This window comes from Ambystoma mexicanum, chromosome 11, assembly GCF_040938575.1.
Source record: "Ambystoma mexicanum isolate Mex_15411 chromosome 11, UKY_AmexF1_1, whole genome shotgun sequence".
Lineage (NCBI taxonomy): Eukaryota > Metazoa > Chordata > Amphibia > Caudata > Ambystomatidae > Ambystoma > Ambystoma mexicanum.
The window spans coordinates 913,132,203-913,144,783 of record NC_090934.1 but is presented as its reverse complement, the minus strand read 5'-3'; the positions used below and the strand labels follow the sequence as shown (position 1 = coordinate 913,144,783).

General features: G+C 42.3%; 1 protein-coding gene across 1 annotated transcript in view; it reads left to right on the top strand.

The window, feature by feature from the left end:
* Positions 1-12,581, top strand: part of LOC138503906 (mucin-5B-like) — a 447,355-nt gene that overhangs the window by 265,765 nt on the left and 169,009 nt on the right. The window contains exons 21-22 of the mRNA XM_069623991.1: positions 4,839-4,949; positions 10,031-10,213. Coding sequence (XP_069480092.1) covers positions 4,839-4,949; positions 10,031-10,213 — 294 coding nt within the window. The remainder of the gene's footprint in view (positions 1-4,838; positions 4,950-10,030; positions 10,214-12,581) is intronic.

Below are 12,581 nucleotides of genomic sequence, written 5' to 3'. Positions count from 1 at the left end.
CACTGTATACTGTGCTCGAATCGTAGCCCACATATGGGGGTACTCGATTAGCATGCCAGACCATGCAGTGTACGGGATAGCTTCTCTAATGGCACCCACCAATGAGCTCTAGTTATGTTTATGGTTTACTCAACAGATATTGCATAACAAGGGCACTGAGGAGAGAGTTAACCGGCGGAGGAGGTGAGATTTAGGCTAAACTTTTACAAAAAGTGCGAGCTTGGGGCACTTTCAGGGTTGGCGTCTAGAGGCATGCTGTTTAAATGTCCAGATGATGGCAGTTAAGATAGAAATCTGGAATGTTAGGGGCTTGATAGATTTCATGAAAGGCTGCCACGTAAAACAATACATCTCCAAGAAACAAATTTCCATAGCAATCCTCTAGGAAACACACACCAAGGCTCCACAAAACCAGAGAAGCTGCTTAACAGATGAGGGCCCAGGGATATGGTTCTACGTATTCCATATACACCAGGACAGTACTGATTTGGATCATGAAGCGGGTTCCACTTCACAGCAGAATCAATACAATGGACATGGAGGGCAGCATGGTGATAGTGACGGCAAGGCTAGACAATAGACGATTATGCTTGATCAACATTTATGCTCCCAATGTCAGCATTGCACCCTTTTTTATGAGTATACTATTCACATATGGCTCACACAGGGAGGCAATCTTGGTGTGGGGAGGGGCCTTCAAATGTACCCTTGATGCCCAACTCGATAGGTGCACACTGGGAAAACGTAGTCCGTCCCCTACAACGTCAGCCCTACTGCATATTGTAACCAACCCCAAACTAACTGACATATGGCACAGATCCCATCCCTGTTCCACATCAGACTCATGTTACTTGCACCCACAAGGCATCCACCTAGATTACATATTTACAGGTCATGAACATGTACATTTGCTTAAGGAGGCAAAATATGTGGGCAGAACGCTGTTGGATCATTCACCACTGGTGGTAACCCTTGGACTCTGTCACATGAGATCACCCATCCTGACATGGCGACTTGACAGACTGAGAATACAGCATGTCACTATAGAAGAGACTTGATGACTTTCTCACAGACAACCTACCCATGGCACCGAGCCCAGATACTCTGTGGACAACACTTAAAATTACGATACACAGTACACATATTTCTGCAACAACAGGTGTTCGCAAGACTTTGACTAGGCAACTGACACAATTAGAACACAACTTAGACAAGATGGATATCCATTAAATATGCAGCTCAATATAGGACAAGATCTTAGCAAACTGAGAATTCAATGTCTTAATGCTTGGTAATGCCTGAGAAAACACGACAGTGCCGCATACGCTGAAGACCTGCAAAAAGTGGGAGAAAAACACAGTAAAATACTATCAGAGGTCCTCAAAGAAGATAAACCACGTACCATGATTGACTCTATAATAGCAGAGTCCAACACAACCTGCTACACACAACCAACGACAGATGCATGATTCCTTCAGACAGTACTATGAAAACCTTTACACATGCTAGGAGGAACACTTAGACACAGATATTGCAGACAGCCTACAGCCGATCACTCTGCCTACACTCTCACAGGAACAATCCCAGATCCATGTCAAGCCACTCAATATCCAAGATGTGAGAGAGGCAGTATCCACCCTACCAATGGCAAGTCCCTGGGGACAGATCGTATTCCCTCTGCACTTTACAAGAAATGTGGTATCAGGTACTACTGACTTTACTCAACACATTTCTCCATGCTCATGATCAAGGGGTTCTACCACCTACCATGCGAGAAACCTTGATAGTCCCCTGTATTAAAACCTGGGAAGAACCCCCCAAGATAGTGGATCCTACAGGCCGCTATCTATTTTCACTACTGATGCCAAGATTCTTAGCATGATCATTGCCAACAGCCTAAAGCCCCACTTACCCCACATTATAGTACCAGACTATGCAGGCTTCATACTGGAGAGGGACACCTCACAAAACCTCCACTGAAAGCACCATGAAATAGCCGAGTACCATAACACGGAAATAATTATATTATAGTGGGCCTCATCACGAGTTGAACGGTAGCCCTTAAATACGGCGGTAACACTATTACTGACGCATTTAAGGGTCCCCCCAATCAGGAGTCTGGCAGCATTTGCCCCCAGCTGTAAGCTGGGGTAAATGCGTCAACTTAATCACCATTTTGGGGCACAATTAGCATGTGCTAATTGTGCACCGAAAATGCATCATTGGGTCCAACGGACCCATTGGGGAATGGGGAATACCCATTACTGCCCGACCGGGTGGTGGTAATGCTATTAGCCCGGGCGGTATCCTGGCAGTAATATCGCAGGGATACTGCCCAACTCGTGATGAGGTCCAGTGTACCTGGACGCTATTAAAGCATTTGACATGGTAGGTTGGAAATGGCAGTTTGCTGCTCTGAAACGCTGCTGCCTGGGTGATACACATATGAGACGGATCAGATCATTGTATACTGAGCCAATAGCTAGGGTTCAGATGGGTGGAACAATCTCAGATGCATGGAGAATCCAAGGGGGGATGATACAAGGATACCCACTTTCCCCAATACTGTTTGCCCATTGATGAAGACATGACCTAGTTTGCTTAGAGAGCAATATGATGATTTAGGCAGACAGATAAGAAATTAACGCCAGCTCATCTCTTTGTATGCCGACAATGGGCTGCTCTCTCTTAATGCCCCAGAAACAAATCAATCTTATATACTCGAGATATTTGAGATCGTCGGCAGATTGTCAGGATTGCAAATCAATTGGAACAAATAAGGCATATTCCCCCTACACTGTAACAACCAAATACCACACACAATCTTAGCTGATGTCAGGTTCTGATGGTGTCTAGACACTTTCTGATATCTGGGCATTGACATACACTATGACACTCTAGAAATGCACATACACAACACGTGCAGAGCATTCACACCATTGTCCCGCTCACTGAGGTTCTGGATTAGCCTTCCGCTCTCCTTGATTGGAATGATCATGATAATTAAATCAATTAGCCTACCATGCTTCTTCTACTATTTTGCTAATATCCCCGTTCTAATACCATAGATATGCTTTTATGGACCTTGATATTAAACTTAAAAAATTACTGTGGGGTCATAAGAGACTCAGCATTGCATTGCAAATGCTATGTAGGTCCACCACCAAAGGTGGACTACAGGTACCAGACTTTCAAAACTTCTATTTTGCCTCTTAGCTAAATTATGTAGATGTGTGGCTTTCTGATGACGAAACCCTAGAGGCCAGACTGTTAAGAAGCTCTGTGGAACCATACACTATGAAATGGATGGGAGTTCAAGAGAGCGACACTGCTTCATTGGTCAAGATCAGAATCCAAATAGGCGCACAAACCTGTGCCCTAATGAGGATGGCAGTCCCTTACTCACCAGAAATCCCATTGTGATCTGGATCTTCTCTGCCCTCCACAATTCTGCATCACACACGCTCACAATGGGAACCACATGGCGTACCAGCATGAGGGATATGTTTATCGAGGGTCCTCTCTCATCATTTGATGAATAAAGAAATACATATGATAATCCAGTGGGACAATTTCTAACTTATATGAAAATCAGAGGGGCTTCGGAGGAGGACCTGGGTCACACCTTCCAGAATACAGAATTGGAATAAATCCTCACTTACCCTAAAAAAATGTCAAGAAACCAGCGATCTAAATCAATACATGTTAATAGTCTGCACATAGCCTATCTGACACCGGGGGAGTGGCACAAATGTTCCCCAACTCTGACCAAAGATGCCCCAAAGGTAAGTTATTAAATGCATAGATGATCCATGTGTTATGTTATGTTACGAACACTTATAACGGGCACGTACGCCCAAGGACATGTTTTGGAAATATCCAAAGGTCTCCCAATATTTGACAGAAGTCCATGACAGGTTAAGGAACCTCAAATTAATCAGTTCGTCACACATGCCTGGAGAATACCTATTGGGCCTCCGATCCCAGAGATCCCAAAGAGCACCAGCAGGTAGGATTCTAAACCTAGCCCTGGTGATCAGGTGGCTCAGAATGGCATGGAAGTCCCAGCAGAACCTGAATCTACTTACCTGCCCTAGAGACTTGGAAAGGTAGGCGAGGGCTGAGCTTAGTACATTATATTGCATGCAATGTGTGACAACACACAGTGGACAAGAGATTTGGATGAATTGGGAAATGATTCTGTTAAATCTCAGATGAGCGAGAGATGATAAACCACCATGAACAGGTGGGACCCATTCCTGAACTTCTTTTCACAGGATCGGATCAATAGCTAGAAGGCAGATGCGCAGGGACATGTAACATACAAGAGGTATACCTCCAAGTTGTCAATACAAGGGAACACACATGCATGTACAATGGGAGAGCAGCTGTGTTGATATAATGAGTGGGTGGGAGATAAGTGAGTGGTACTTTGGTTACAGAGGGTGGTTGCCCTGGAGACAAGTGCTGTATCTGCTTCTGTGTATTCATCCCTGACATGCCCTGAAGAGTGATGTTGGTCAAATTGTAGCTGAACCCCTGAAACATAATTGCCTATCATAACATGTCGAGTGTTGGTTTACTGATATCTGTAAAACTCAAATAAATAAATGTTAAAAAAGAGACCATATGCGGGTGTCTATGTTGTGTTTCCACTGCTTGTCTCTGCCATTTGTCCATTGGGCCTCTTCTGTTTGTGTTATTTGGTTGTACGGTGTACATTGTATGTGCAGTGGTTATTCCTGCCTCTATTAGAGACATAGTGGTTTGTGTCTTACATTTTGTGATCCATAAAGACCACCAACTGTTGATGGATACTCTTCTCTGCATTCTTTTAGGACTTCTGCCCCAACAATCCAAATACTGGCACTTTTCGCGTCATCAGTGAAATCACTAGTTGCGGCAGCACCAGTGCCATCTGCTCCATGACCATCAGGATCAAAATAGCGGTCTGTATCTCCCTCGAGTCACTCTCACTCCCTACTCTAAACTGTTTTAAATTTCTTAACTTTGTTTGGGCTGATTTTAACCGATCCGATCAAATGTGTGTAGAAATTTGATTTGTCTAACACAAATGAACAGAATTTTTACTTGGATCTCAACTGTACCGGTGACGCACTATTGGGCGAAATTTGTTTGTTTGTATGCACCTTTGCAGGTTCTATTCGAGGAGGGAGACCATTATGAATCACCTTTTCTCTGCCGATCACCTTACGTTGAAATGTGCGAGCACGTATTCCCGCTATTGTTTCTGCTTCTGTGTATTAGCCGCCATTTCTGATCCCCACTCACTGTAATGCTATTCCAAGTGTTAAGTCCCGCTCACCTTTCGTCCAGTCAGTATGTGACCACATCCCCCATTTGTCACACCACCTATTCCAGGGCCCTTAAATGTCCAGTCCTGTCCATTGTCCCTTGTATCTTCCCATTGGCCTTTTCAGTACATTACTGTACCACAACATCGGGATCCCTACCGTCTACCTGTCCCATTCAGAGCCACCCAAGCTTCTGTCCTTCCAGCTCTGGCTGTGACCTTATATGCCCTGACATGCCAAATAAGCAGTAAGCAAGTTCAGCCTTCAGCTCTTGCAAGTGAAATGTGCTAACCTACCACATGGCTACCTGATTGTAAATCGGTGGGGTGACCTGGGAGAATCCCTCATTCTGAAAACCACAGGAGAGAGCGCTGTGAACACTACCTCCATTAGCCAAAAGCTAATTATCTTCAATAGTCACTTTTGATGATTGAGATGCTGGGCTAGATTATGTGTGCTGGCTTCAATTTCAGTAAATTGATCATCAGGACAATTCCATGGCACCCTGCCACAAGTTTTTTGCCATTGCATTATAAAAGATGATGTGTGTGCCAAAACCTTCAAAATATCAGGGTACGGGGAGGGCAGTGCAGCAATTCAGAAACCTGTTACCTGCTTGATGGGGACTGGAAGGATGTTCTGAGGATCAACGCAACTATTCTGAGAGTGGATGGAAAGAAGGAACAGAGGGACCTGCTGTCAGTATTATGGAAGGTCAGGCGTGCAACAGAAATATTTCAGGGTGTGCGCCCACTTTCACTAGTACTTTTGTGTGCTTCATTATATGAGATGGAGCACACTTTTAGCCTATTCAGAGTGTGTGACTGTTGCCCTTGCACAACCATTTTACACAAAGCTAAGATCTGATTACAAATCTACAAATGGACGAGATGGCAAGTAAATGAGGAATGTAATAGATACGTTTCTTTCAGCTTTTATACATAATTTACTTCTTGTAGTGGTTAATGGGGTTTGTGTGAACTTAACAAAGGCGTATGTTGTTGAGGAACCAATAATATTCATTTTAATACACTGAAAAATACCAGAGTTGTTAGAAACCAATTCTTGAATGGCACTTGTGAGATGTAGAAAAGAGAACAGCCAGACGACCAGTAGCTGGAGGAGTGAAAGCACAAAACCCCTCTAAAAGTCAAACTGCAAGCAGCCAGGGCTTGTAATAGAAGAATATCATGATTTGCAATGCTCTGGTCTTTATGCAAAGCCCCACAGATATTCCATGAGGGACACTTGAGGAGCGGATGATCGTCCACACAATATTCAGTCATTGTCCCTTAGGCCGTGGTCTGTAAATAGTCAGACAGTGGATACGCACTCGATGAAGGAGGTAAAGCATCACCTCTTCTCGCACAAACTGATATTGCCTCAGGACCCAGCTCTGCTCCTATTGTCTGAGACCCGGTGTTGGCCTGGTTTTCTCTCTCTGGTTCTGTTGCATGACATTCCTGCTAATCGTAGTATCGTGACTATTGAGTGCCCTGCCTTCCACAGAGGTGGATTTGCGTTTTGTTTTATAAGCCCTCCCTTTCTTCTTTCCTGCTTTCTATTTCTTCAGGAGCAACTCTAGAATTCATGGAAGTTACATTTTTTAGGCATTTTTTTTTCTAGTGATTGATAGTAGCTTATCATCCTCGTTCATCTGACTCTAGCCTTGAAGAAACCTTTGCCTTTATAATTGCTAATCTCTTATTAAATCATTCAGCTTCCCTCTCTCGCCCATTGTCTCCCACCACATCCCACAATCAGTGTAAGATTATGTGCTTGACCATTATCACAAGCTTCTTATCGCTAGGCCATCCGTCACTGACTCTGGCTTTAATTCACTGAGCACCTTTTTGGGATTAAATCTCAACTATTATTGGCTCTCATAAATTCAACTCCAAATCCCAGCCTGTTAAGTCTGTTTTTTAGGATTTCTGAGGAATAACAGATTGCCTCAAATGAACCAAAGTGTTGGAATAAATTTGGAGCCATCACTACTCCTCTGAGGATCAAATGGCTTTTAACAAAGCAATCTCTTGAATATCATAAAATGATGTAGGCAGCAACAACTAGCTGTTTCACTAATAAAAGTTAGTCAAATAACAATGTCCTTAAAGAACAGTTGGAAATGATTAAGATCAGTGTTAATCAACTATACTGTGGGTAATCCCACAGGCCAGCAGCTCTATCCTTATTTCTCTGTAATTTTGAGATTGGCTTTGAGGAAACTGTGGTATCAGTATTAGTTTGAAGTAACTCAGTATCACAACTTGATCCTTGTCTTCTTTTCTTCTTTCACTAATTTAGTCAAATTATTGTCCCCCCATTAGTATTACTTCTCAACTCTTCCCTTTGGTCTGGCAGTGAAGTACCATAGCTAATTATCATGATATACATTTACCTGTGTTGAAGAAACCCAACTTGGATCTTTCCAGGCTTTCCAATATTCGGCCTAATTCCTTCCTTGTGTTTCCAGTACACCTCTATGTGGTTCATATTACATATAATGGGAGATGTGTTCCTCTGCAGACTAGTTTTTACCCTGACAGTGTAAACAAGCTTTTTCTTTTTTAATCATAGGCCTTACCACCCTTCATTGTGCGGCAAATGTTGGCAGTGCCTCTGCCTCTGCATTTGACACTATTGATCAATCAATATTTGTCTGTCAAATGGGGAAAGGTGGAAATGGTGTTGTCGAATTGGCATGGCAACAGTGGTTTTGTCAAACAATACCCAATCATTATTTGTTCCCCCTTTAGACCTCCATTTCATTCACTGACTTGTGTAGTAATTTACAGCTTTGTTATTTACCCCCAGCTTTTCAATATTTATATTCATCACTGGCAGCCCTTAACATCTTTTTTTTTTCCCATGCTGAAGATACTCAGATCCTGTTCTCACAAGCAGGTGATAGAACCGGGCATAATAGAGCACTCATAGAGGCCATGGTAGCGTGACTAGAGAATATTTGTTTGAAGAATAATGCAGATAATATATGACGGAGGTCTGATTGGTTGTTGAGTAGGCATACATTTTAAATTCGTTGTGTTGGCCAGTTAGCATTGGACCCTTTCTTGTGCTGCAAGTGTGGCATTGGTGTGTCTGTCCAAGATCAATCTGTGGCCTCATAGGTTGTGCCATGAGCTGGCTCATGTTTCTACCACCTCAATCCTTAAAGGATCCACCCATTTGTGCATTGAATCGCCATGATCCACGCATAACTCAGATACCATCTCATCCTATCTGATGTATGTGAATTTGCTTTATTCCTTTACCTAGTAAATCCCTATATGTGGCACTTTGATCCTGCTTGATTTGGCGACTGCAATTAGTGCAGAATGAGTCCGGTAGATTGCTATCTGCTGTTTCTAATGCGACATGCATTTTCCACTCCGGGTCCACAAGGCCATTGTTACCCTTCGGTTTTTGTGTACTATGAATCGGACATTCAATGGCATTGCACTTCTTTACTAAGAGACAAACACACATTTAGCTCACCAGGTTGAAGTCTCTGCTCAGTCCTGCTTACTCTATTAACAGTTGCCCCTTGCCACTGACTTCTTGGAAGAGGATGGACATTCTCAGTGCTAGCTCCTGAACCATGTAGCTTCTTTCCTTCTTAGCTCTGTAGTATCTCTGCCAATCTCTACTTGCACCAAGCATAAAGACTTGGCTCTTCCACGCGCAGGAACGTCTATCCTGCACCATGGATTTTGGCTGCAGCACAAGGGTGCCCTGGGGCAACAGAGCACTTTATGAATTTGCATATGATACCGTGTTCTTCAGTAAGCCACTCATCCAGATAGCCACCAGACACCCACGACTTGCAGTAATGTATCCAAAAGTGATGCTTGCACACAATGATATGTGAAAGGTCAACTATAACCCTCAGATCGCCCCACAACATAACGGCTTATCGCCACAGAAAAAACTCTCATATATGGTGAATATAGTTTAGAAATCTTCCTCAATATATATCTTGAAAGGTTGTGCATTTCTATGTAAAGACCCTGATCTGGCAAGGATTTAAAAAAATGTGAGCCGTACACAGTTATTTCAGCCGGATCTCACGACTGTACAAAGTTGTCGTGGATATGGCCGGAGAGCTCAGCCTAAATGTATGTTCAGGTTTCCTTGGTATGTGTTAACATTGACTTCACTGGCAAAGAGAACGTTTCTTCTTCCTGAAATGGATTTTGATCCTTGGGAATTTGGCCTTGGTGTGGTCTGACCGGATGAGCAGGTGATCATCTGTATTGTAATACTGTATGTTAAACCCTCGTCAAATGCACCTGTGGAGAATGATTGACAATAATGTATGAATGTGGTATGCAAGTATTTTCACTGCTTTCATCCTACTTTTCCCATTATTGATCTAGATTGCATATTCTTATTTTAGTGAAGTTGATATTTAATTTAACATGGTTTAATGATTTTCTTAATACACACCATTTCCACTCCATTCTATCCCAACGTCAATATATATGCTTGATTTGTTTTGTTTATTGTCATAATGGATGCATTCAGTTTGATAACTAATTAACATGTTCCTCAATACGGTTTCAGTCTGAGAGTGGTAGTGATGGCTCCAGCGGTGTGGAATCCTGTCACGGGAGACTCGGATTTAGAACTTCACTTCTGTTTGCATCACACATCTGCAGGATTTTTGTTCAGTTTCACATCTCCATGCGTGACCCAATCATTTCTCATTCCAGAATAATGAAATTCGTCTTTTGGAAGGCCAGATGCAGATGGTACATGCTAGTCGTGAAGCAGCTGCAGTGTCATACCAGCTGTCTGTCAGGGGACTCTATTATGTGGTCACCACTTCCAATGGCGCAACAATCATGTGGGATCAGAAGACAACAGTCTCTATCAAACTGGAGGCTTCATTCATGGTAAGCAACATACATGTCATTTACTAAAACGAAGATGATGTCATGAATGACATGTGCCCCAAGGTGTGAATATCAAATACCATGTTAGGCTTCTCCAATTTTTGGGTCATCTCAGAAATGTAGACCTGCGTCTGGAAATATTGGAATTCTTGAGGCGTTGGTAGATTGCATTTATATCACAGTCAGTATTTGGGGGATTAGTGTTCCGAACACTTCTAGCAATAGCATTTCTTATGTGTTTGTGACAGTTCATACGACTCATACTTTTGCATATTAGCTAATATATGATATATCGCAGTGCTGCAACATATTCACCATTGTATTGACTCCCTTACACTCTGGGAATGTGTTTATTCACTTACACAGAGTACTGATGCAATGATATGGAATTCATAACATAGTGACAATACGTTGTTTAAAATGCATATACTCAGTTTTAAAATAATATATTGAAAATAATTGTTCATCTTGCAACATAAGTCACCATGTGGGTCCAAAGAAACCAGTCCAGATGTATATTTGTTTTTCCTTACACTATTTTGGGTCTGTATTTTTTTAATGTTATTTTTAGATTTGCCCTGTTGTCCAATCTGACCAGAGAGATTTTCCGAGTTGTTTACAATCCGATTTCCATCATTCCATAAAATAAGGAAGTGGCCCCAGGCAAATAAGTGATTTCATATAGTGGGTCTGACATCTGCTTCCATCTACTTATGTTCACCTACAGAAACAGAAGAACAAATAAGGGACAGGCGTTTCCCCTTATACTTTTGTGATGTATTTGCTGTTTGATGTACATGTGTGCACACTGAACCTAATCACAATTCAAAGGGTCTAGCGATAGCTTAACCAAACAGGTATTTAGAAGTTCGGCCAGAAAAAGTCACAACAGTTTCTGCACTTAACTAGTTTGTTCGTATATGTATTAGAATGCAAGTGAATTCCATTTACAAAATTCACAATGTAAATGTGTTACCTGTCGTTAAACGTTTTGCCCAATTTATATTCCGCTTGGGCCTATCTATCGATGAGGACAATTTTGCATTTTCAAATCACTGTTCAGATTAATTAATAACTCAGCAGGAAATGTTTGTTGAAATCAAATAACTTATTTCCATAGTGCATGTGCATGTATTCATCCAATCACAGCTGTTTTTCTATACATGCTGGGGGTGGGGATGAGACATCATGTGCCAAAGGTAGTCCTAGGCCTACTGCCGCTATCAAAGTCTCCCTTCACATGTTTGCATATGAATCAGCAAGTGCCAAGGACGAGTATGCTCATCCGTTTGGCATAGACCTGCCTAATAGCCTGGCACTGAAGGGGTTAAGGGATCTTGCAGTTTTACTACTAAATCTCTCCTTGGATTTTGTCGGCTCCTCAATTCAAATTGAAACAAACATTGCTGAGCATTTACGTCTCAAATGCTAGCCACGTGCTTTCAAATAGCGAGGAGAAGCTGAACATCATGGAGGCGGAACCATAGAGGAATGTTTTGGCATAGTGTAAAAGAGGACAGGTCACCCGTTCCACATTGTGTAGGTATTGTATTGCGACAACTTTACTGCCTTGTACCGAAGCTCATGTGACTCTCCAGTTAGATGTGCACTTATATGTATTTCCAGTAAGAAGTTGTGGCTAAGGGACACTGACCATCCCATGCTGTCACACACTCTACCTGGCACACATGAAACCTTTGTTTGAGCAATCACACTGCACATGCTGATAGCCTCACAGGCATTGCATGCATCATCTTGCATCCAGAACCCATAGGCACATTACAATATACTGGGCGTACATCCTTACTGCCTGCGGCTGTATGAACGTTTATGGGTAATAAGTATTTTTGGCTTAGTCCAGTTCACAAAGGAACATAATTCTATGCTAAATGAGAGTCCGTGAACAGCACACATTAGCCATCTCTGTTGGGATTGCTAGTTCAAGAGCCTTATGCAAATCTGATCTTACAGCTCTCTCTTTAATGGTACCTCATTGATAGGGGTGTATTGACAGAGTACTAGAAGAACATCTGATAATACCAGAGCTGGCTCTGTTCTGTGGATCTGCACAAGACGGTGAAAATAGGCTGCATGTGTTTACAACAAGGGAACTTTGAAAAAGGGTTGATGTCGGATTCCTTTCTCTTCATTAGAACATCACATCAGCACAACAATTCACACATACAATCTCTAAAGCCATAAAAGATACTGAAAACATCTATTGAGTTCAATCAAGGAGAAATAAACTGTCCCGTGGCTGAGGCAGTGAGATTGGATTTTGTGTTTGTGCGGTGCTCTTTTACCTTTTGTCATGTGCCAAGTAACTTGAAATGTACTTTTTGCGTGGGCTGCCACTTCCATTTTTAGA